We start from the raw sequence: 24,351 nt of genomic DNA, 5'->3' as shown, positions 1-24,351 counted from the left end.
TGCTGGAGCATCTGTGGGCGGTGTTGCCATGTTGTCTAGCTAATGTTTGTTTAGCATTAGGCTAACCTGCTGGGAAGGTGCCAGTGAGAGATCATGTGACCACCTAGGCGTACTGTGGCGTGCTGCTGCACACAAGTTAACGTAACTTTTGTTCAGTGAATGTGTGGGGGTTCAACCTGGTTTCAACTTGTTTTCAGTTGTTTTTGTGAAGTCATTTACATACTCGATAACAATTTGCACATTGTTAAAATAACAATGACAATATTATCGTTAATGATATATATCGCCAAAAATACTAGATTACTACAAGATGGCCCACCTACAATATACCCCCATTGTATGAAATGGTATACATTTCCGGTCTCCTAAGTAGACGATGTCCCCCGTAGCCCACTCAAAGACAATGGAGAACCACCAATCAAAGACGAGTATCCCCAACCTTGCTTGGTTATCGTAGATAGGCTGGGCTAACTGTTAGCCGTTAGCGTTGTCTGTAATAACTCAATAACCAGTCCGTGAATAAAATATTTTTTCCAGCAGATATCTTAGTTGCAACATGAGTGAGCTAGCAAAGCAGTTTTGTGTTGCTATGTGTGGTATTTATTCAGTTTTGGGAAATCACGATGTCTAGAAAGCATCAGTTGCTGCAGCTGACAGGGACAGCTAACAGCAGCAGCAAAGCTAACATCAGGACATCATCTGTTAAAAGCCTCCTGTTGTCGGATATGACATGAAACTACTCCAGTTAGCTCAATGATGTTGTAACTAAGACATCCGCTGGAAAAAAATATTTTTAGTAATCCAGTATCTTTGGTGAAACTGCACTGATTTCAGCACCAGAGAGGAGATACGTATTGCCAGATCTCGCGAGAGTGTGTTGTTGAGACAGAAACAGGTCTTGAACAAAGTAAATTTTCTCCTGATTTGTCCATCTGAAATTTGCCATTTTGGTGTCGGAATGTTCTGAAGATGTGTGGCTTGTGATAAATGGGTCCAATATCTGCTTCCGTGACTATGGGGCAAAAGAATCGGCCATAATCTGTAATCACGTTCATTTCTCCCACTGAAGTCAATGGACTCAGGACCTGCTGTTAGTCTCCTAAAGGGGCATGGTGGTCACAAACCCCATGTGACACTGATACAGGAAACTGACTCGCAGTGGACCGTCTTGTTTATCCACCGTCTTATATCGTCTGATATCGCCCACCCCTACCTCAGGGTAACAATTAGCTGAGGGCCCCATACACGTATTCTTACATTTTGCACGGAGCCTCAGAAACTGACCAGTACTGTAATGATACCCTGCCCCAGGTCTGCTGTGTGTCAGTAGGGTTGGGATCACAAATTTATCTAACAGTTCACACCATGTGATCATATGACTATGTGTTAAACCCCAGCACAAAGAGGCACACAGTGCAGCACAACTATCAACGATACATAGCTTTAGACTAAAGATCTAAAGGGTCTAAAGATTAGATAAAAATACAGGAGACACCTTGGGACCCTTAACATTTCAGTTTTATTGTAATGTACTGGCCTAGATTCCCAGTAAAATTTGGGATTAATTACATTACCCCAGTAACACCAAAAAGAGAAACCAGGAACTCTGAGGCCCCCGAGGTCAGGCCTCTTGGCAGTTGCCCCATTTGCCTATTAGGTAATCCAACCTTGGATTTGGTATTACACCTTGAGCTACAAAACTTAACATAAAAAAGTGTCCTCCCAAAATGTATAAACTTCCAAAAAATATCCAGAGCAGCACTCTTCAAATCTGTCTCTCTCTTTTGAAAATTCTCTTCTGAGCACCTAAACTCTTGTGTCAGCCGTTTCTCCGAACCATAAGCAGAAATCTGTGGCTTTGATGAAAAACGACGGGGGATCGGCTGCAGAGCCGTGGTGACTGTCAGGGGCGACTATTTCACCTTTGGCGTTCTCTGTTGTGCTACATCCGTCTGAGCATACAGCCACGTGGGCACACAGACACCCATTCAAAGACACAGATGTGATGTGTGTGTGTTGTAGATAGCGGAGGCAGAGTCATTATATGGCTGCTAGTGGAAGATGAGAATGGGTCAAGCCCCCCCTACTGCCCTTTTAACCTTCACCAATGGATTCCCTCATCCTGGCTCAGCTCACACTCTGCCTGGAGACTGCAGAGACAAATGCCTGTCATTCATTCACTTGCTGGGTTCTCCTAGATATTTGTTCTTTGCTCTGATTTTCATCTACTAAATTTTTCATCATCTCTTCCTCCATCTTTGTTACACTTGGCTTCTTTTTCCCTTATTTTTCCCTTTGTCTTGTCTCTTTTGTGCCATTACCTCTCAAGCTCCATCTTAGGGGAAATCTGCTTAGCAGCCTTGAGCATACTTGCTTTCCAATTAAATCAAGATGTATTTGCCTTTCAAAGCCTTCGTTTCCTCACTCTTTCTCCCATCGGAATAATTGATGGAGGTCTCTGGCCTCGTGATGAATGGCTTCCAAACCCGGAGATGAATAGGAAGATGAATGATTTCACCCCTGCGAGGGCTGGAGAGGGCTGGAACAAGGAGTGCTGACATTGTGACAAATACACTGACCATAGCAACCGAACCTGGCCGAATCAGCAAGGGACGGAGGAGTGGCATGCGTTCATCGCGGCTCAACAGACGTTCCTCTTGCCGCCACCGCCTCTGCACGTCTGTCTACCCCACGGACAATTACCTGAGCCTTGCAATTAACTGCAGGCGCAGCGATAACGCTGACGACCTGCCAGCAGACGAGTGGAAATGGCGGTGAGCCAGTGAGCTGGGGCAGGAGAGCACTGCGTTGGATGGCTGTGTGTGTGCTCAGTGGAAATGTGGAGGCCAAGAGAACAGGTGCAGTAAGGTGAGAAGATGCCCCAGGTGACTTCATGTGGATGGTGCCACCACTTTCCCGGCCAAGATTTCTAAGCTGAAACAAGTTTTTCCTCTGCCTTCACAGAACTTGCTGTCACACAGCTGAGAGGTAGCAAATGTTTATAAGAATAAATCCAATGAGCGTATGACGGTCCATCTGTTTTAAAGGGCCAATAAGTGAGATTGTTACTGCCCTGTAGAACATAATGACCATAATATATCCATGCAGGGGTGAAAGGGTTGTTGATCAGTACCAGTGAGTCAATGATCACGTTTCCAGCTGGCTTTCAAAGACTTTCTGGGCTTGAAACTGAAACCTGCTCCATCCCACATAAGTGGAAAGACTGAAAAGCTAAAAAAAAAAAAAAAAGTAAACAAATAAACAAAAAAACAGCATTTGTTATGTTCTGCATTAAAGCCAGCAAGGACATAGCTGGGGATCCAAAGTAAGAACATTTCTGAGGGATCCCCCTTGTTGACAAGCTAAATTTGATCACTGATAAAGGTACAACAACACGTAAGTAAACACCAGTAAATAGTCAGCCCCAGGATGTTTTGCTAGCCTACAAAGCACTCACACCAGGGAACGTTAGCTGTTAGCATCAGTTTTCAGCTGTAATTTGGCAGTCATTAGGCAATAAAGTGTGTCAGACTGTGGATGGTACAGCTGCTGGATGGATTTGTGGAGTTTGTTGGTTGCAGCGGTGCTGCTAGCAGCTAGCTCCGCTTATCAGCCACTGAATGGCAGCAGCAGCAGCAGCAGCAGCAGCAGCATGCAAGTATGTGATGGACTTCACATCTGTAGATTACAATAAGACTCCAAGCAGCAGTTGTGCTCCCAAAGAGGGGCTGCAGGGGCCACCACCCTGGGAATTGCTGCCTCCCCACTGAAAATAATTGGAGGCTGCTATTACTGTCTTTAGGAGGCTGTGGCATGCTCATTATTTAAGCTAATCCAAAGGTAGTTTTATCTTGTCAAACTAAATAACTTAAGGTGCCCACTCACAGTAGCATAGCTTGCTAGAAGGGGGGCTAAATAACAGCACTCCAAATTTAGGCTAAATTTTGGCAAGGGAACACCTGGCATGGCCATTTTTAAAGGGGTGCCTTTAACCCTCACATCAATATATCTAAATAAAAATAGGTTCTATGGGTACCCACGAGTTTCCCCTAAACTTGAGAAGGCTTGTTTTCAGTATATGTTTTGTTCCTTACAATTAATTTAATGAAATTGAAGCTGTGTATTTGTCTTTTTAAGGCATCTAGCTACCCATTTGAAAAAATTCTGGGGCGCCACTGCTGCTCAGATCTGGTCCTTTGTTTGCTGTTTCACTGATAGGTACTGTAGGTGGAGGAGTGTACTTTGAGCGTAGCTGTGTTGTATGTAAACAGTCTGAACTCAACAATCGATGTAATGACTTTTCGTTTCACTAAAACTGGACCAAAACTATGAACAAAAAAGAACTTAAATTTGACTAGAACATCACTTTTTTTGTCGAAAGACTAAGTCTAAAATAGGTGCCAAAATTAACACAGAAAAATTATGAATCAAAACTCGTAAAGCTTATATTACTTTTTTTCAGCCTGTGCTGGTGCAGTACAACTTGCAATCTCTTTGGCATCACTCTACTAATGGCAGATATCCTCCGCTCAGTAAATGCCATTGTAATTTTTGAGACTTTTGGGAGAAAATAATATGACCAGTTTGTGAAGATTTCTTTGTAACTGCAATTTAGTGACTGTATATCCAATATCCCTCCCCTATGAATCACAATAGGCAGGTACACATGAGTCATACATTGAATACAAACTGGGAGTATGTGTGCATCAGCTATAACAGAGATCTATCAATCATTATTTCATAAACAAGTTTCTGTGGCAGCACAAAGCAAGTTTCTGGAAGAAACAGGAAACATTGTTGCTGCCTTGGTGGCTGATGCAGCAGTAATGGGCTGGTTAAAGTATGTGATGTGGCGAAGGAAAATCACAACAATGTGTCAAACACAGAAATAAATGCAGCTGCAAAGATTACCAGTGATAAAATAACTTCACAACTGAGATTGAAGGACACTTAGCAGAACATGAAAGGTGTGGAGAGCCATTGTACCTGACTGCATTATATCATAAGCTGTTTCCGTTACTCTGTTTACCTCCTGCATAAAAATAAGTGCATGGCCAAAATATGAACTCCACTATGTAACACATTTGTTATGCCTGAAGCACCGCTGAGTGCACTGAGTGAATGCTTGTCAGCTTTCATGAGGCATTTATATGACACTTACATCATTTCTGACAAGGCAGTGGGACACTGTCAGTTTATTGAGAAACATCTTAAATATAAAACAGCTCTCGGGTAGTGCCTTCTTCCCTCACGCCATCCAACACCATAGCCGTAACACTGTGTTAGGGAGCTATTGTCAGAAACTGAATCCTTTATATTTGCAGACAACAGCTGTAGACACGTAAAATCTGAATTTACTATTTTTTTCTGCAACTCTTGCCGAGTCCTTAAAAGTCTTAAACTAGAGACTGTGGCATGATGGAAAAGTGTTCATGGAAAGCAACATACAAAGAGCATGAACATTCATTATTTTCCAAAAAAAAAAAGGTGGTTTGACAAAATAATTTAAAGAGGACCTATTATTCTTTATCATATTTTGTCATATAAAGTGTTACAATGAAGGATGTTCATTTTAAACAAGTTTTAAATATTGCGGCAAACGCATGTAGAAGTAAACTCTGTTTTTTTTTCTACTCTGGCTAAAGTTTGACGTCAAATTATGTAGGATTTCTTTCTATGGTCATCTGCTCCAGGCAAGCCACTGCAAGTGTTGAAGCATGAGGCTACATGTTGACGTCAGGGATATGTGTTAACTTGGTTGCCAATGTCGTTTCTTCCCAGTTTTGGATCACATCCCTGCTGGAACATGTCTGGTTGTCTTTTTTACGTTTTTATTGGTGATTTTACACTGTAAAAAGTGCCACCAACTTCACTGCAGTCATGCCGTGGCGGCAATGATACCAAGGTGTGAGAAACCCAAAAACACTGACCAATCAGAGAGGAGTGGGCATTTTTTAGACAGGGGGCTTAAAGAGACGGGCACTATAACGGAGCATTTCAGAGAGAGTGGATACAGGTGTTACAGCATGTGAATTAGCGTCTCTGAACCAATCTCACAACTCTTGCCTAAACCTAACCAACCCAACCAATGAAGGCAACAAGTACAAGCCAATGAGAGCGAGAGCATGCCGTGTCATGCTTTCATAATCCTGGTAAAGCAAAATAGCTTCCAGCACAGATGGTATAAGGAATATAAATGTTTTTGACCACTAAAGCATGTAAACATGTTCTAGTAGAAACCCTAAGTTACGTGAATCTAAAAACAAACATAAAATGATTGCTAGTAAGTGTTTTCTCCAGCATCTCACAGGCTTCCTCAGTGAACAATTACCTTAGCTGCCACTGTGCTTGTTTGCTGTTGGTCACGTGACAACATCTGAGCTATCTTAAATCAGCAAACTCCATCCGCTTGAGATGTGGTTAAAAGCTCCGGGAAAAGGGAAAAAAAAACAAACAAAAAAAAAACAAAAAACAAGCTATTAAGGCACCCTCAAGTGAAGCATCTTTTGTCAAGCAATTTTCATTGTTTTATTTTTATGTTCATCACTATCAACGGAATAAAAAAAATCTGCAGCTTCAACACATGGGAGATTTCTCGTATTGTTGTACATTCAATGGATCGATTGAATTAATTGCTTGCTGTTATAATAATAATAGTATAATGGACGTTGAGGGAAAACAAACATAGGACGTGGGTGGCTGTTTAAAATGTTCACCTTCAAATGCAATATTAAGCCGTGAGGGAAATGTGTTTCAGTTCTGCATTATCAGTCGCCTCAGCCTAACCTTTATGAAGTTTTTGATGAATATTGTGTACTTCATGTTGTTTGCTGTATAATACATTTAGAGAGCTGAGGAGAAACTGAATGTCCTGTTTTTATTCAGACTGAAGAGATAACAGCTAGAAGAGAGAGCGAGGGTAGATATAATAAATAATGGAGAAATAATTACAATGTTTAATACTTCCACTACCGCTCTGGATAAATTCACAAGAGGTTTAGGTTTTTGAATACAAACAAATTGCTGTTAAACTTAATTAACTTCAAATCACAAAGGTTTCAGTTTCTATTTGCAAGCACTGTGGTATTTATTTCTCTTTAAATACAGACGGTAAGCTCTAAGGACACTTTTCACACAGAAGCTAATGGAACAGAGGTAGGTCCAGATGTGACGTCTCTACATATATAAGCTGGATTGTCACATCTTTGCCCTTTTCTGTGGACCTCCACATTATAATTTTCAAGCCCCCCTCTAGCATCAGTTCACTTCTAGCATTGGTTGGGAACAGAGTGAAAACTGCACCACTGTGCCCCAGAGTACACTGTGTGCTTCTGTGGCTCCCTGCTGGATGCTTTGAAATGATATCTCAATTCATGATATTACTCTTCAATAAAAGCCCACGGCTGCTGCAGCAAAGGCCCAACACAAATGCACGAGAGGAGAAGTGCTGCTGCGTCGGCCTCTGTTCAGGCCCCTGTGCGCTGTGGGCCCAGGGGCGATGTAGGGATAAAAAGGTTTGAGCTGTGCACAAAGAAGGGGGACAGAGGGGAGGACAGGGGCTCAGGGACGTGACAGCAGAAGTTCCATTTAGATTAGATGGTTTTAATATCCTCTGAAAGTTCCAATAAATGGCGGTTGGAACCGCTGCCGCTCCGTCGTCATTTGATTGTCCATCACCTCAGACGTAACCTCGGATGATGTGGTTTTGAATTGCTGTCCTGACTGGCCTTGTATCTACGCTGTTATATCAACAACAAGCGATAAACCCATCTTGCAATCTGCTGCTTTCCACATGGTAAAGCAATTCAGAGGCAGTTACACAGGTGCCTGGAACGAGCTTCGCCAGCAGGCTGCCTGAATGAAGCATCTCCAGGAAATATGCTGAAATATAATTATTAATTCTACACTCTTTATTGTAGTGCTCTCTACCGCACTCCAAACACGAACAAAAAGGTTATTACTTATGCAGGCAGAGCAGGGGAGGATATCCTCTCCATTACAGCTGCCTGCTCTTTATAAAAGTCCTGCATGTTCTACAACTTAAATGCCAGCACTGAGAAATAGTAAGAGAAATATTATTTTCAGCTTCTGTCAAAATGGAACGGTTCTTTACAGAGCTTTTTTCTCTATCCAACTAGTCAATCAAACACTTGAGTCTATGATTGCTCTGCATAATTTCAAACATTTAGAAACTGAGACTGTAAAACTATGCTAAACAAAGTGAGGTCAAACTCAGAAGATAATGAGGCATCCAGATGGACGGATACACATCTTTGGCCTTCTGGAATCTCTTTATATATAGCAAGCCAAGATTTTTCTTCTTCTTCTTTTTGTCTTTCTTTCTCTGTGTTAATGGAAGCTCAAACATTGCTGCCATGTGCTGCACTGGTAATGAAGAGAACAGCGAGATGGCTTCTGATGCCACCGACTAATGAATCCCGACAGTGGTGGTACAGCCCACCCACTGCCCGCCCCCCTCTCCCACACACACACACACACACACACACACACACACACACACACACACACACACACACACTTCCCAGTTGAAAAAATGATTTTGCTAATGTTCTACCTATTCTCCCTTCACATTTATTATTGAGTTGAGTTGGCGAGCTGAGGAGTGTGAGCTGCCTGTGAGTCTCACTGAGAGAAACAGCAGACAACTTGGAGTATCATTCTTTACAATGGTGATGCTCGCAGGTAATTCATTTTCATTGTCAAGACAAAGTCATAAACTAATTATATAGTATAGTATGTGTGTGTGTGTGTGTGTATATATATATATATATATATATATTAGGGCATTAACAACTTTAATTTTTTTTTCAGGTCGACTTATCTGTCAATAAAGTCGAAGTCGAGTCGACAAGTCATTTGATGACATCATCACATTGACACGGCGGAGGAAAGTGAAGTATCTCCACACATGTGATGTGTGTCTGTCAAGGCCCGAACATCCTGGCCGGAACGTACGCGGAACGGACTCTGCGGAGGTCCGCGCGGACTCAAAGCGGACGTCCGCAAGCCCTGTGCGCACAAAGCTCAGATTTTACGACCGGGCACCAGTAACTGCTCGGCATGTATTTTTCACATCGCGGGGATTTTTAACGGACATTTTTACAGGAAATTACAACGTGGAAGTGCGCTCGACTATGAAAGCCCGAATGACTGCGTACATTCCTCGTGGAGTCCGCTCCGCTTATACTACGAGTATGTTCACTTAGTCAAGGATAAAGTATCAGCGTAAGCACAGAGAGAGAGAGAGAGAGAGGGAAAAAACACACGACTTGTCGACTCCTCCTGCGGGGTGTCGACTTGTGCCACTAACGTCGACAAATATCTAACATATATATATACACCAGTCAAAAGTTTGGACACGCTTTCCCATTTACTTGAATGGAAAAGTGTGTCCAAACTATATATAGTAAAAGAGTATATGGACATGATGGGGGGACATGGGGGATTTCATTTATTAATTCAGAAGTGCTAAAACTCAAATTTGTATTTTCAAGTATAAAGTCTGGAGCTGCTCCATAGACAATAAATTGGGAAAGTTGCTCTAGTTGACACTGAAAGCATGCAGGGCAATGTTCTGGGTATATGGGCACAATTTCTGTTTCAGAACTGAAAACACTACAATAGAAGAGTTTATTTGGGTATAGATGAGAAAACAAGCAATCTCCGGTCTACAAATTCAGTCTCCTATTCATTGTCCATGGATTAGCTCTAGACCGAGACATTTATACCTTTTTTCACATCAAAATTAGCATGTGTATGCTAATCCGTGAAAAACAGGAGATAGACCCCCTTCCCACTGCCAGTAGACCAGAGCTGTGTAGTGGCCTCTGCAGCAGAGGAATATGCCTTTCTGTTTGTTACTGGTGAGACACGTCTGAAGTCACAGACAGGCTAGTAAACAGTAGAAAGCAGCATGGAGGCCAGTGAAAATGTTACAGTGGTTACTTCTTTATTATATCTCTTATCTTCAGTCTCTCTTTCAAACTTTGTGGCAATTACAATTTGAACGATGTTCGAGCGCTGCTTGGATTGCATCCTACAGGGTGTTGTATTCCAATCACTGATGATTGAAGTTGATCGAAGCTGGAGCAGATAGATATCCATGACTACTGCTGAGTCATTTGTCCCAGGAGTGAATGCTAATTGTAACATTTCCCATTAAATACAAGCTGGACGTTGGCAGGTGTCAGTATTCTTTTTTTTGTGCCATGGGAAAGAGGCTTTACTTCTCTGGTTTCTAGCTTTCACAGAGAACAGCTCATATTTAAAACACTGATTGAACTTTCCTAGACCATCCATATAACGTATGGGAATCCTTAATGTAGGTTGTGTTCACCTTTAAAAGCCGACGGTCAGCTTGATCTCTGAGAATATGATTTTGGATATCTGACAACACTGCACTATGCTGACATAGTACAATAAAGCACAAGTCTGCAATGTGGGTCAATAGTTCGAGGCTGCAAGTGAAAGCTCTGAATGCAGTCCAAAATCATTAGCATGAAGTTTCTGCTCTCCTGTGTTATATTGTTCTTTACTTCTGACTCACCTGACAGGACAAGCAACCAAACTTTAATGTCAGAAAAGAACAAAACTAATCAATATAAGCCGAAGTTTAAAATAATATTTCGAAGAAACACAGCAACCTGACTTGTAACCTAACTTGATAGTACAAAATATCAAATAACCCAACCCAAACCCTTCATAGATGTAATGTGCAAAAATACATTTTCAAAATAAGAAAGAGAGGAAGATAAACATTATTTAACCAAGTCTATATTTAAGTATACTTAGACTACGGGCCTTAACCAATTGCTGTGTATCAGTGGACAATTCCCAAATACATTTATTCACAGTATTTCCTATTTTGGGTGATAAAAAAATATCTGGGCAGCGTTATTTCTTTTCAAACATATCTGCTGTTGCAAATTGGTCATAAATAAAGCTAATTTCTAGGAGACAGGTTTGCAAATCATGTGAACTCCAACACTGGCAGCAGCAGGGTGCTCCACCAATTATCAAGGAACCTTACCTCAAAACATACATTCTGGTATGATTAACATGAAACACATGATCACAGCCTCTAGTGACTCAACTTGTATCAACAAACATTAACACACAGAGGTAAGACCCGCTGAAACAAAACCCTGCCAGGACCCAGCCAGAATCAGGTCCTGGGTTTCACTGGACCCATTAGGGGTCTACACTATCCACACTGGGGCCCATATGAATGAAGTTTGTAGCACCGGATAACTTTCCACTTTCACCCTAACCATGGCGCACTGCCCAGACATGATAAATGACGACTAAAATGTCAGATGTATCAGCAAACACCTTAGGCTACAAACAGCATTCCACATTGGTTTTCAAGCCCTGAGAAGTTGACTTTTTTTTTTTTTTTTTGAGTAATGAGGATTTCCGACAGGCCGGTGATGAAGTGGTATCGCACAGCTGCAAGCTAGCAGAGTGAACTATGAAATATGGTCTCATACCTGTGAGGTATTCTGGGTCGGGAACGGGGTCCGACAGCTCCTCGTGGCACTGGACCTCTGTTGGCACCGATGCAACCACCATGCCATCTGGGAGCTGCTGCTCAATGCCTCGGGCAAAGTTCTTCTGCCTGGTGTCGAGAGAGGAGAAGATGGGAGGTCCCATTTAGAGGCAGAAGCACTCAGTCATTCAATATAGAGAGTGGAGAGAAACAAGACGCAAAGAGGCAAACAAGATGGATGCAAAGAAACAAAGAGGAACAATAATGACAGGGGAATAAAAAGAAGGGACAGTGCATATATAAAAGAAGTTATATTAACGATATAAAGTCAAGTTCTTTTAGTGTCATTTTAAAATTAGAAGTTAATTAAGCAGAGCAAAAATTATGTTCTCCCCCAAATTCCGCTCTACTGATAATTTGAAGGCCACCCGCTGCTACACGATAGCTCTAATGTAAAAATTCATGCTTCTGTCCTTTGACTTAAAATGTGGTTAGTTCTGTTTGTTCCAACATCTTGGCCAAATGCACAAAAACCATGCATGGACCATATCAACAAATGTTCAGTAAGAATGTCTGTGACTCAAGTCTACTTTGAAGAGACAAAATATGATTAACAAAATATTATTTAAGTTGTCAGCCCATTTCTATGACTGTGTACAGTGTGGTCCATAATGTTTTACAGTCCATACAGTTAAGCCAGAGATGGTTTACATGACGAATTAACAACACTATGGATTCTATAAATAGCCACAGCCTTGCATGATGATCATGTGTCACCAATGTGGCATGGGTAGATCAATGAAATGATTCATCTTTTTTGCTGTTCCTTTCATTGTTAGGTTTAAAGAGTGCTGGAGAAGGCAGCAGAAGAAGTGCAGTTACATCCATGGCGACTGTGGGAGTGGAAATCAGGCTTGCACGTGTCACAATGATTGATTTGATGAAAAACTGAATCACGTTTTCTCGCGAAGTGTCTAAACCCATTTTCCTTTCTCCTTGCGTGCACAGTGATTTAGTCACAAGCCTTCAAAGCGGTTCGTGTATCTGACCTCTGTTTCCCAGACCACCAAAACCAAAAGAATGTGTGCAGTGGATTGCAAAATGTTATAAATTGTACAGTAGCACATTCTTGCTATGAGACTCACTTGGAAAACCTTGTAAGAACATGTAACATCACCAAATAATTAAAGAAACTGAATTCATCCAAGTCTGGATTTCAACTCTAAAAATCCCATGACAGACTAGAAATCCCATGAATAGTAGGGGGTTTGCTCCTACTGATATTCTTTAAACCTCATACTAAATATTGTATCACCTTTTTTTTTTAATATTTGTAGATGCAGATGGCATTGCATTTTTGTATTTATGTACTTGCTGCAGCATTTTTTTGTATTATTATTATACTTATACAGGACAGTGTTTTCCTCTAAAATATGAATTCTTTTGAACAACCTATATGAAAGATAAAAGGTGAAGAAGTCAGATGAGAATTACTGTAATGAACGAATGACGGCTGGAAGGACAGACTAGATCAAAGATGTATAAATAAGTGTGCCTCTCATCAGTGGGAGATTGTAAAGCAACACTTTCTGGCACATCATTAAGGAAAAATCAATACACAGTAATAATTATGCAGGAACACTTATTGAAGAGACAAAGTCTGACATTATGCATGACATTTTTCATTATGTTGCTTGTTCTGCTGCAACGTGACTCATCCTCTGTCTGAGAGCTGATGTCCTCATTTGTCTGTTGCTGTGAGTGACTCTTGGTTGAACTCACTCATTTCGTCCACTCCATCATGCTTTGTCTCAATGCCAGTTAGGTTCACAACAAGGTTCCATAACTGAATGGCTTCAATAAATCAGAAACTTAAGTCATTCAGGTGTCTCGGGACTAGAGCTGATGAGAATATATCTTTATTTTACTACTGTAGGGATCAATAGTCCTCTGATTATTTTGACTGCAGACTCATCATTTTAAAATGTACAGTACTAAGCAACCTTGTACATTAGTGACTGCATTAGGCAGCCAGAAGTTTTTTTATTTATTTTTTTCTTTTTATTAAATACTGTCACTTAAAGCTGCTGCCTTTGACATGTGATAGTCCTATAGAACTGATGACCAGCAACATATCAGCTGTAAATTGCCTCATTTTATTTTGGTTTCTGTTTTGGTCTTCACCTACCCCAGAGGGGGGAAAAAAAATGTAGCACTTTCAATGCAAGATGCTTCATTATGTTCACCAGCTAGTGGCAAAATTTGTCAGTCTGCCCTTTGGTGGCAAGACTGCGGCAAATGGTGTGCTTATTGGAGATTTTTCATTAAACAGCTGCTTTCTATAACCGGAAACAGCACTGATGAAAGTGGTTTAAAAAAGTTCCGGGTGGCCAGCTGGAGATGCCCCTCTTGAGGGTTGCGAGGGGGCTGGAGTCTATCCCAGCCGACTTAGGGTGAGAGACAGGGTACACCCTGGACAGGTCACCAGACTATCGCAGGGCTGACACATAGAGACAAACAACCATTCACACTCACATTCACACCTATGGCCAATTTAGGGTCACCAATTAACCTAGTCCCCAACCTGCATGTCTTTGGACTGTGGGAGGTTGTCTGTCCATCTCATTCTTGAGACATGATATCTAATAAAACAACTAGAGGGTATTTCTTTAATTCCCTCTAGTTGTCGACCTTTGACCACCTAAATCTAATCAGTTTAGTCTTGAGTCCATGAGGACTCAAGGCTCTTCGTCCACTTTTACCAGGCGGACCTCCACGTAGTCTGCTCTGCGTACGTTCCGCCGGAGTATGCGGTCTGGTCAGTCTCAAAAAAAAAAAAAAAAAAAAAAAAAACGGTCCAAGATGGATTACCGAACTGAATTGGTATTACCGAGAGCCGACCCAACCCTACTTGAGTGGTTTGCAGAGGCATACTACCACAATGCAGTAGTTCTAGTTTTATGATAATGTGGGCCCTATTTGCACAGATTTGGTCATCATTTCAACCAGCTGAGGCAATGCTCACCAAAACAGTCACTGCTATCTGTAAATAATATTGCCAACATTTAAAGGATAAAACCAAAAGCGAGTGCACATAACATGTCACTAATTATCCCTCACTGAGCTCTGAGTCGGTCTGTAAACTGTGATGGATGTTTACAGGGATGGTTTGGGTATTAACATTCCATGTCAGCTTAGCTAACCTGTCTTTATTCTGAACACCTGTCTGATTGTCTCCCCACAACCTCAGCACATTTCCACATCTCAGCACCTAGCTCTGTTATTGTCATTGATAGGCATGCAGGAGAAAACTATGAATCTAGCTGGTGATTATGTAGAGTTGTCCTTTAATATACCATCAGTACACTACATCCAGCATGCTCAGTTTACCAACATGACTGGTCTGTGAGTTTCTGAACCAATTGTATACCCATGGGACGAGAGAAGATAAAAAGAGTGAGTGGAAACATCTTTGGATGAATGATTCGTTTCCAGCTGTTTATTTTACTCTCAAATTTCAAACGACCACTTCCTGTATGCTGAGAAGATTTCTTTCCAGTAACCATATCTGACACCAGCTATTAAATTAAGCAAATAAGATCTCAAGCATTGCAATTAGCCTAAATGGATGTTCTTCTCAGTTGCTGTCCATTTCCAGACAAGTGTTTTTCTATTAAAATCTGCGATAAAAGCCTTGGGCCTTTAAGACATACAGTACATAGCAGCAGCCATTAAACAAGCATGAAAAGTCCTCATAGTTCACACTGGTGACAGTTTTCCAGTGAATATACACCATGCATAATATAATATTTGATTCATGTAGTGTGTTCTGGGCCTGAGCTGTGAAAATTAAAAGGCATACACAACCATTTACAAAACACACACTGCTGCTTTGGGGAAAGTTACAGCTTGAGAGCAACAGCAGCCATTGGCAGGAGTAGAAATAGTGTCTGAACAGTAAAGTCAAATACCATCATTCTGTTGACATTGTATTTGCATGGTCATGGCGTGACCAGGGGTGTGAGAGTAATTAGAAGAAAACCGGGCTCATAAAAACAATGCAAGCTTAGCTGCTGGTGGTGTGAAACAAAGTTTATCTGCTGATGTGGGTGGGTGGTAGCGCACAATATCAGGACAACACTTCTTCAAGACTAAAACTGTGCGTACGCACAAAGATGTATGTTCGTCCAATTCATAAAGCCACATGTATGCATGAATAAGTGTACATATAAGTCTCATTTCCACTTCCACCGTTAGTCATGAGTTGCTGTAGAAATAGCCTTACAAAACATTTTTCCCACAAAATTGGCATTTCTATATCAGTTACTTACTGCATTACCTTAAATTTGTGAAGAACCTTTTATCTTGTATGCCTCCATGTTGAATGGAGAGTCCAAAAAAAGGTGAACATTCTTTAGTGATTTTAGAAACCAGGGTCCACATTTAACAACAGCAAAACTATATCAAAACATCCATTTACAATCTCTCGCAAACTCATCCAGTATAATCCAAGTCTAATTTATCCTGTCACATACTCAGTGCTTCCCAAACACATGCATTTTTGCAAAAAATGTCCAATATCAAACACTTCTGTATACAAGTAGTACAACCTGAGCATGCCTGAGCACGCTGAATGAGTTGTGTGAGATTTTGTAAATTTATGTTTTGATGTAGTTTTGCTAGTCCCTTTTGACTTCAATTAATGAAGAATGTCCACCTTCTTTTTGGATTCTCCTTTCACCACTGAGGCATGCGAGAAAAACAAATTCAAGATAAAATTGTCAGGAAGTTCTGTACAAATGTTTATTTTGTGGGTGAAGTATCTCTTTAAACATCTGTTTGCAAATCAGTGCTTGTCCTGCTCCACCACTGATCAGACCTGTCAATGAGCAGAACAGCAAAGAAGCGTTTTCACAGACTGTGTTGCATCTGGTTCTCTAACAGCAGAGCAGCTGTCACTGTGCAGGGCTGTGGATATTTATGGCAGCCATACCATTAATTCATCACACATACCATTTACCATTGCCACTGTAGAATGTCAATCATCATCATTTAAAATCAGAAATCAAAAATCAGCACTCATTTGAAACAGCCCTCAAATAATGGATACATTTGTTACATTTCTGTTTTATATGTATCATATGAACATTTACAAAGTTATGAAGTATATGAGCTGTCTTCGCCATCAGGAGTTGAAGGGGATGGTGGATGGGCTGAAACCTAGGTGAGGCACCTGCCAAGCTGGAGACCACTGTTTGAGACAAACAAACCATAAAACTGATAGTTTCTTACCGAGATATTGCTGCAATTCCTGCCAGGATAGTGGCAAGGAAAGTGGTTCTTTTGTATGGAGACACTGCTGCTTTTCCAGCTGGGGTTGTACCCCCACAAGAGGTTATTTTGAGCCAAAACATGATCTTTTCCCAAACATAGCAAGTGATTTTTGCATCTAAATCTTACCTTATGTTAACCACAGTTTTGTTGAAACGTTAATTTACAGTGTCTGTTACATAATACAGCCCATTCTCATTCCCAACCCGTCAAATACCACCGCATTGTCAGTGATCTCAGCATGAGATGCTGACGCACATGGGCACCTTTTTCAGTGGTATGATACGCACCGGGCAGCAGTTGTTGAAGCAGCATGTGACAACTGAACTCGTCAAACACCAGTGCTCTGTCAGTGGATGTCCATGTGAGATTATGAAGTACAAAGGCATCTTTCGTGGGGTTATGAAACTCATCGGCCGGTGGCAGTTTGAAATGCTAGTGGCAAGTACATAGTATAAAATGCAAGAAAGTCCCTATCGGGTGGGAGTGAGGGGTAGAGGATGGGACAAATTAACTCCAGACATAAAAAAGTGTGCTAGTATGTGTACCATGCTACGGTAGTGATGTATGTCACATGCTGTATGTTACATGACATAACATTACGTCAGTAGCAACCGTACTTATTTTAAGCCAAGCCATGACGTTGCACTTTTGTTGCGTGAACATAAGAAAATAAATGTAAAAACGAGGCGTTTTACGTACATAATACGTTTATTTAAAAAAGACTATGTTTGCACCAAGCAGAAGCTGTACATTTCTATTGAAAACAAGAGTGTATTTCGAAAACACATAATGCATGTGACAGGCATAAATCAACGTGCCTTCCCAGAACGTGGTTTATACCATTCATCTGGCTTCTGGAGGGGAATACTGTACTTATCCAAAAATGGAGGAATATTCAGTGTTACTGTTCTTTGTTACACGTTGTATATGTATTATGAACTTGCATTGAAACAGTTTATTTACCTATTGCCAAAATTACTTTGTAGAGCCATGAAAAACAAGGTTAGCTGGGACTTAACTGACACTGAAGTCAATTACTACAGAAAGCAATTATGCATGTTTTCAGCTTTCAGATTTCAAAAGCACACAAATTAAGAATGTTAGAGTGAATCTTTGTTGTTTTGCTCAAATTTTTTGTTTCTCTCTCTCAGATCCACGCCATGTGGAATAAGGGGTTGATTGAGTTCCTGTCGCTGTATTCTTGTCTGACAATTTTCATAGTTAATTTTGTTGGAAGATGACATGTAACATTTAACAGCCATCTGGCACTGTAAGGATGTAATAACTCATTTTCTTAGAGGGAAATCTCTCTTACAGTTCAAAGAACTTTTGTTAAACTGCCAAAACTTGCCAAAAAAAAAAAAAGACACAGTCTCTTCTAGAGAGAGCTGAGGTGAAGTTTCTCTTCTGCTCACGATGATCCCCTTGACTATGTGACTAGATAAACTCACAGCTTTCAATAAGAACCAATCACGGCCCTCAACAACCAGTTCCCAACCCACCCTCTCAGACACATTTCATATTTTAATTAACTGAGTCAGTGTATTTCTCCTGAGGGGAGTGGTACAGTAAACTGAGGTGAGCCAAAAAAAAGAAGAAGAGGGAGAAAAAACAAAACAAAAAAAGAGATACCCGCACAAAGTAGTTTAGGTGGGTGGGTGGGGGGGGATCAATGATTAAGACCAGGCTCCCAGGGTGGGAGCCTGGTCTTAATCATTGATCCTGAGCAGCCACCAGAATGAGAACAAAGGGCGCTAAAATATTCATTAAAAGCTGCTCCGAGCTTGTCGTGTGAGAGAGGAATAGAGAGGAAGAGAAGGGGGGGGGGGGGGGGGACAGTGTTAGGAGTAATGAGAGGAGGTTAGCTTTTAACATCTCATTATTGGTGTCCACTGGCTCCCGCTGAGACAGGAAGATAGAGACCCTGCCACTGAGCTCTGTAATATGAATACAGATTGTATCGTGCCCAGAGCTCCTGAGATGTCACAGTGATAGGACCTCCTTCCCGGGCACAGGCGCTCGTATCTCATGTTGCTTTGTAACCAGAATCATCTCATGCCCCCACCAGTCTGCTGCCAATGACAATGACAATGACACGACTGGATTTTACCTGGTAGGAAATCAAATAAATAAGCCTTGAAATGACAATAACAAGTCTGCCTGTGAACAGGAGGGGGAGCTTCCTGCACGGGGAGGGCCGGGTGTGCTTCCGAAAAACATGAGAGGAATTTCAGGGCTGCTGAGCTTGAAAGATGAACCATGAGGAAGCCATGCTGGGAGGAGAGAATCAAACCAGCTCTACGTGTGTGTGTAATGACACTCTCATGAGATGTAGCTGACAGGGCTTGGCTGTCCAGCAGACAAGGGGTCCGCACAACGACTGCAGCCATGTGTGTATAAGAGTGTTAGCATGCAGCTGGGTGCACACCTGAGTGCCCTGGCTATTTTTCCATGTGCATGTGGATTTTGCCGCTGGGCACCTGCTTATACCACTTGCTGCTTCCCTTTTATTCACCCTCTTTCTGTTGTTGCTCCAGAAGGACTAAATAGTAAAACCTTGCAGGGGCCACAAAGATCCATTTCCCCCCCCATGCAGGCATTTTTTCCCAAATAAATAAAACATTACAGTCAATCATACGTTTGGAGGGACTGTTTACAATTTTCAATTTCCCATGGACAAGGAGGGGATTTTGTTTGAGGTAGGGGATAAGGAGAGCAATAGAAGATGTAAAAGTGTGTTTTACAGATCTTCAAAAAGTAAAAATCATGGCATTGGTTTGAAGAGGGGAAAAAAAAACTTCACTGATGATTACACAATATTCAAATTTGACTTTTAATCGTCACAGAATGATGGAGACAGATGCTTTGTGCCACTCCAGAGCAGCGGGGTTGGGGCTTTTGTCGAAGTGCCAGTGAACATCACATGGAGGTTTCCTTACTACTCCCCCCTCTGTCTCCATTTCTCTCGCTTGCTTTCACTCAAGGGCAAACAGTACATATAAAAAGGATATGGGAGGACACAGGCCACAGTGCCATTTCACTTACATATTATAGTTATCAGTGACTAAGTCAATGACTGTTGAAGGCTGTACATTGTAACTCTGCACTTTTGCCTCAAGAGGCTCTGAGAAATAACAGAATTTTACAAAGTTTGAAAGCTTTTCTGACTAGAGGTCATTTAACACAGCGTCAGTTAACCGCACACTCCCTGGTCCTCAGTGTTACTGTCTAACAGAAAGTGGAAGGAGTGGGAGTGATTTAGATATCCAGCCATTGAGTCCAGTGTTTAGGACAGCCTTTTCAAAGCCTCAGAGATTTCTCAACAGAAGAATGACATTTAAGCCAATAAAACTACTGTACAGCATTTAAAAAGGGAAAGAACACTTTTCCCTTGTGCTCTTTTTTATATTTGAAATGTGCTCCAGCAATTTAGTTGACGGCTCTTGCAAGAAACAGATTCTTAAAAGAAAAAAAAAAAAAGAAAAGAAAAAAAGGTTTAAGTCGATGTAGCAGAAGCCCCCGTGTCCTGCCTTTGTCCCTACCATGGGTTAAGCTTCAAAAACACTGGATCCTACAGTTCCTATAATTAGGGCTGAAGTCTGATAGCTGGTGTCAATTTGAATCAAATCCTCAATTTCTCTGTAAGTAACAAATCTCTTATCAAACTCTTTTCCATTGGCATAGAGCAGCATACCAAACATTTAGGTAAAGTTAGCACTGATAGTCACTTCTACGGCTCAAAATGACAAACATGACTGGCATCACATAATGAGCGCTGGCTAATCAACATTCATTCTGTGAGGAACTTAGCTGTTGCCTCAGGCCTGCACTACTAAGCAGGATTTGGAGTTAGCGAGGCAACTTTAGGGTTAACCTTAAGTTTTCAGTACTACAAAGCTGGTTCATTTTTTCCCAGGATAAATTACCATGGTAACTTATGCTGAACTGCTGAACCTGCTAAGGAGTAGGTTAGTTTGAGGATTGTATCACAACCTGTCAACATCCCGACCTCTGACCAATCACATCATTGAAAAAAAAAATCCAGACATGCCAGACATGGACAAGAGTCCAGAGTGACAGGTAAAAAAAAAAAAGTACTTGATATTTTTTTCCAATCACACAGTAGAATCATTTTATTGTTCCAGGGTTTCTTATTCCACTCTGGTTTTAAAACAGAGCTTCTAACAAATGGAGAGATCATTTACGACGCTCAACACATGATGATGATTTTAGCTGCATTTTAATTGTGCAAAGTTTATTTTCTCCCTGCAGTGATAGCTGATAGTGTGGCTCTCTCACCGCAGCTCAGACTTGCATGAAACACCTGTGTGATGAGAACTGAAAAAGATTGTCTTTTATTAGAAAAATAATCCATGCACTATTAACTGGCTCCCATTACTAGAAATACAATATTTCAGTCAGAAAGATCTCATTAGTCATTAACTATGTTTCCATTCTTTACTTTGGTAGCAGAATAAGCCTAGCATTACTTTTAGCTGTTTTTAAATGACATAATCAGAGTAGTTTTTTCATCATCCAACTAAACAACAAAAAGTAATCATGCTGTACCTTTGGCATACATATATTAATACCTACGCATATTTTAAGGCTTGATCTATTTTTCATATTAGGAAATTATTTCCGGTGTTTGTACAGCTGCTTATTTTGTTATAAGATTATAGAATATCATTTACATTTCACTCCGATTCATGATTTTTAACTGTCCCTTAAAAGTACTGAAAAGTTGACTGATGTAGTCGATAACCAGCTGGTTACCCAGTAGGCCAAAGTTAGAGTTAGTTTGTACTTGCACAAATTGTAAGGGAAAGGACAAATCGCTCTGCAACACCACTAAAGGACCATGACTGCAGTCCAACAAGATCAACAGTGTAATGAGTCTCCCCAACTAAAATGATCTCGCTGATCGCATTGCATCAGTCACAGAAGTCTGAATTTTAAAGTCAAAGTTCTATTCTTATATGAATAACTTAAAGCCACAGTGTGTAGGAATTTCTCCCATCTAACGTTTAAATCATGTATTGCATTCAAACGGATAGCACCCTCTTGCACCACACTGCTTTAAACGCGTATTGCAACAACGGCAGCCGCTGTGTACCAAAAAGCTATGATAACACTGATGAAACCATGTCATCCGAAACTTCATGGAGTATTCATTCAGGCTCCTACACAGACACACGCGACGCGAGTTGACAGACCCCCTCCTCACCATGCTGGCTGTGTTTATAGCGTAGGACTGTTGGGGTGGGTGTAAATCGAAACAAACCAATCATGTCTTGTCTTTTGACGACTGACAAGTGGCACCTCATCCCCCTCCTCGCATCACTGATGCATCAGGGTATCCTTTCCACGTTGAGAGAGCTGCCAGAGGAGAAAGATAATGCAATCACGGCTAACAGCTTAAAGCAGCGCTAACACCTAACAGTGGTGCTGGCCGCTAACAGGTATTAGCGCCGTTTATCTTTCTCCTTCATCAGCTCTCTCCACCTGGGAAAGGCTACGCCGATGTTGACCCTCGTTTTTTGAATTTGCTGGTCATGTTGCCTTTTTGATTCCCTTTTTCACTTTCTTGGCGATGAGGATTCCGTCTCCCGTGATGCTGCATATGCATGATCCTGCATTATGTTCAAAGAGTGGGACTTTGTTATGCTGCAGTAGTGCCAGGGTAGTAGCGAAGCGCCTCCTGCTCCTCAGTTTAGGCTTCTCAGTCACGCAGCGCTGGCGTGGCTCTCAACGAAAACGCCGAAGGCCAGACTGTATGTCCCTTGCTGGTGGATGTATTCTCAAGATGGCGAAACGTTATGGAACCCCCCAGATGACTTTTACGAGAATAAGTCAGATTATTGGTGGAGGTAACAGTATACCAATGATGACATATTTATGAATACAGACATCAATTTTTGCCAATAAACAACTGAAAATGTTGCACAATTTCCCTTTAACTTAATAGGACAAAATTAGGCCTTCCAACAATTGGGAGAGGTGCTGGATTTGTTGCTACCATTTGTGGACTGCTGTCATAAAAAAATAGTATTTCCTTCTCCCAGTTCTGTGCTTAATGTCTTTGTGGCTAATATGTATGCCTTAACGCAATGCTGCTTTTTCTTATACCTTTTTTCTGCTTGTTTATGTGTGGGGTTTTTTCCATCCCTTAGGTCTGTGATTTGACTGCATCTCTCTGCTGTCAGGTGTTTATTTTTTCTGTATTATGTTCTGTCATTGAAGTTGAAAATTAAATAAAATATTGTGGGGGAAAAAATTCCACCTTCTGAGCCAACAAAAGGTAAATATGAAACTTAAAGAATCATTACGTTTTGATAACTGATACAATAAGTTATTTCTAAATACCAAAAAAGGATCTGATAAAGAACTTGGATCAAACTGTTTGATACTGAATTCAGATTTGATGAAATGTCAAAAACTCAACCTGTACTAATACCCATAATGCAACCCCATAGTGCATTTTCTTAGATCCTCTGTGCCTGGTTAATGCTCATATCTGTCAAGCTTGTCATGCAGGCTTTCTGTTTAAAGTTTCAAGAGATATATCTTGAATAATTTTCTGTGACTTCGAAAAACTCAGCCACACAAGTCATTAAACTAGTTTCACAGGTTGAGTAATACCCCTCATGACTCGAAAATTGACATGTTCAGTCAGCGGAGTGCCCATTTAACAGTTACTCCTTTTAACATGTAATATTTTCAATGTTATTGCAGCATGCTGGAGAGCCTAATCTGATACATCTTTAAAATACAGCATTCATCCATTCGCTACAGACCAGCAGCGCAGTTGCTGTGCGGCATTAAATTTGACATTTAGTTTCCTTGGGGACAGATTTACCACCACGTACCACACAAGTAGTGCCAGAGGCTGCTTTTCACATGTCACATATGGTTTCTGCTGTTTCATTTGTGTTCTTAGTTTTGAAAAAGCTCCTAGATTGAGTTCACCACTGACGTCAAACCCCTGACGGATCTTTGGTGTTCATTTGGAATGCTCTCTTCCCGTAACTTTTGTTCATTTTACATTCAAACGTTCATCTGGTCCAATTAGAATCAATTTCAGCACACTGACTCCTGGTCAGCTTTAATTCATTTGCTGCCATCTCTTATAATTAGGCCTTACATTAACCATGCCTCCCAAAAGAGTCTCCCTTCGTCTCCCACCACCTCATCTGCACAGGAAGCATTTGGTGCTCTTCAAAGTCTGCCTGAGACCCCGCTCTCCATTCACAAGCACTTTCAAATGAGATCAGAGCATTTGAGACTTAGATTCTTGATGATATTAACTTTCCAGCCTCACCCATCCCTCCCTCTCTACGACTCCAGCGGTGGATCCCTAAGTGGGTGAGTTGCCTCCGGGCGGCGGAATCCGTGCACGGCCCAAATTAAATTCTTGGACTGCAGATGACTTTGCTGACCTTCTGGCTTCCTGAGTTCAGTGGAAATGATTGCAGCATGCGGACAGTGATAATTAACCACCTTCAAAG

General features: G+C 41.2%; 1 protein-coding gene across 3 annotated transcripts in view; it reads right to left on the bottom strand.

The window, feature by feature from the left end:
- Window positions 1-24,351, bottom strand: part of astn1 (astrotactin 1) — a 568,467-nt gene that overhangs the window by 288,034 nt on the left and 256,082 nt on the right. For all 3 annotated transcript variants that reach the window (XM_049597470.1, XM_049597472.1, XM_049597473.1), the window contains one exon: window positions 11,511-11,638. In XM_049597470.1, the coding sequence (XP_049453427.1) occupies window positions 11,511-11,638 (128 nt within the window). The remainder of the gene's footprint in view (window positions 1-11,510; window positions 11,639-24,351) is intronic.

Source organism: Epinephelus fuscoguttatus, linkage group LG15 (genome assembly GCF_011397635.1).
Source record: "Epinephelus fuscoguttatus linkage group LG15, E.fuscoguttatus.final_Chr_v1".
NCBI lineage: Eukaryota > Metazoa > Chordata > Actinopteri > Perciformes > Serranidae > Epinephelus > Epinephelus fuscoguttatus.
This window is presented reverse-complemented; position numbering and strand designations above follow the sequence as displayed.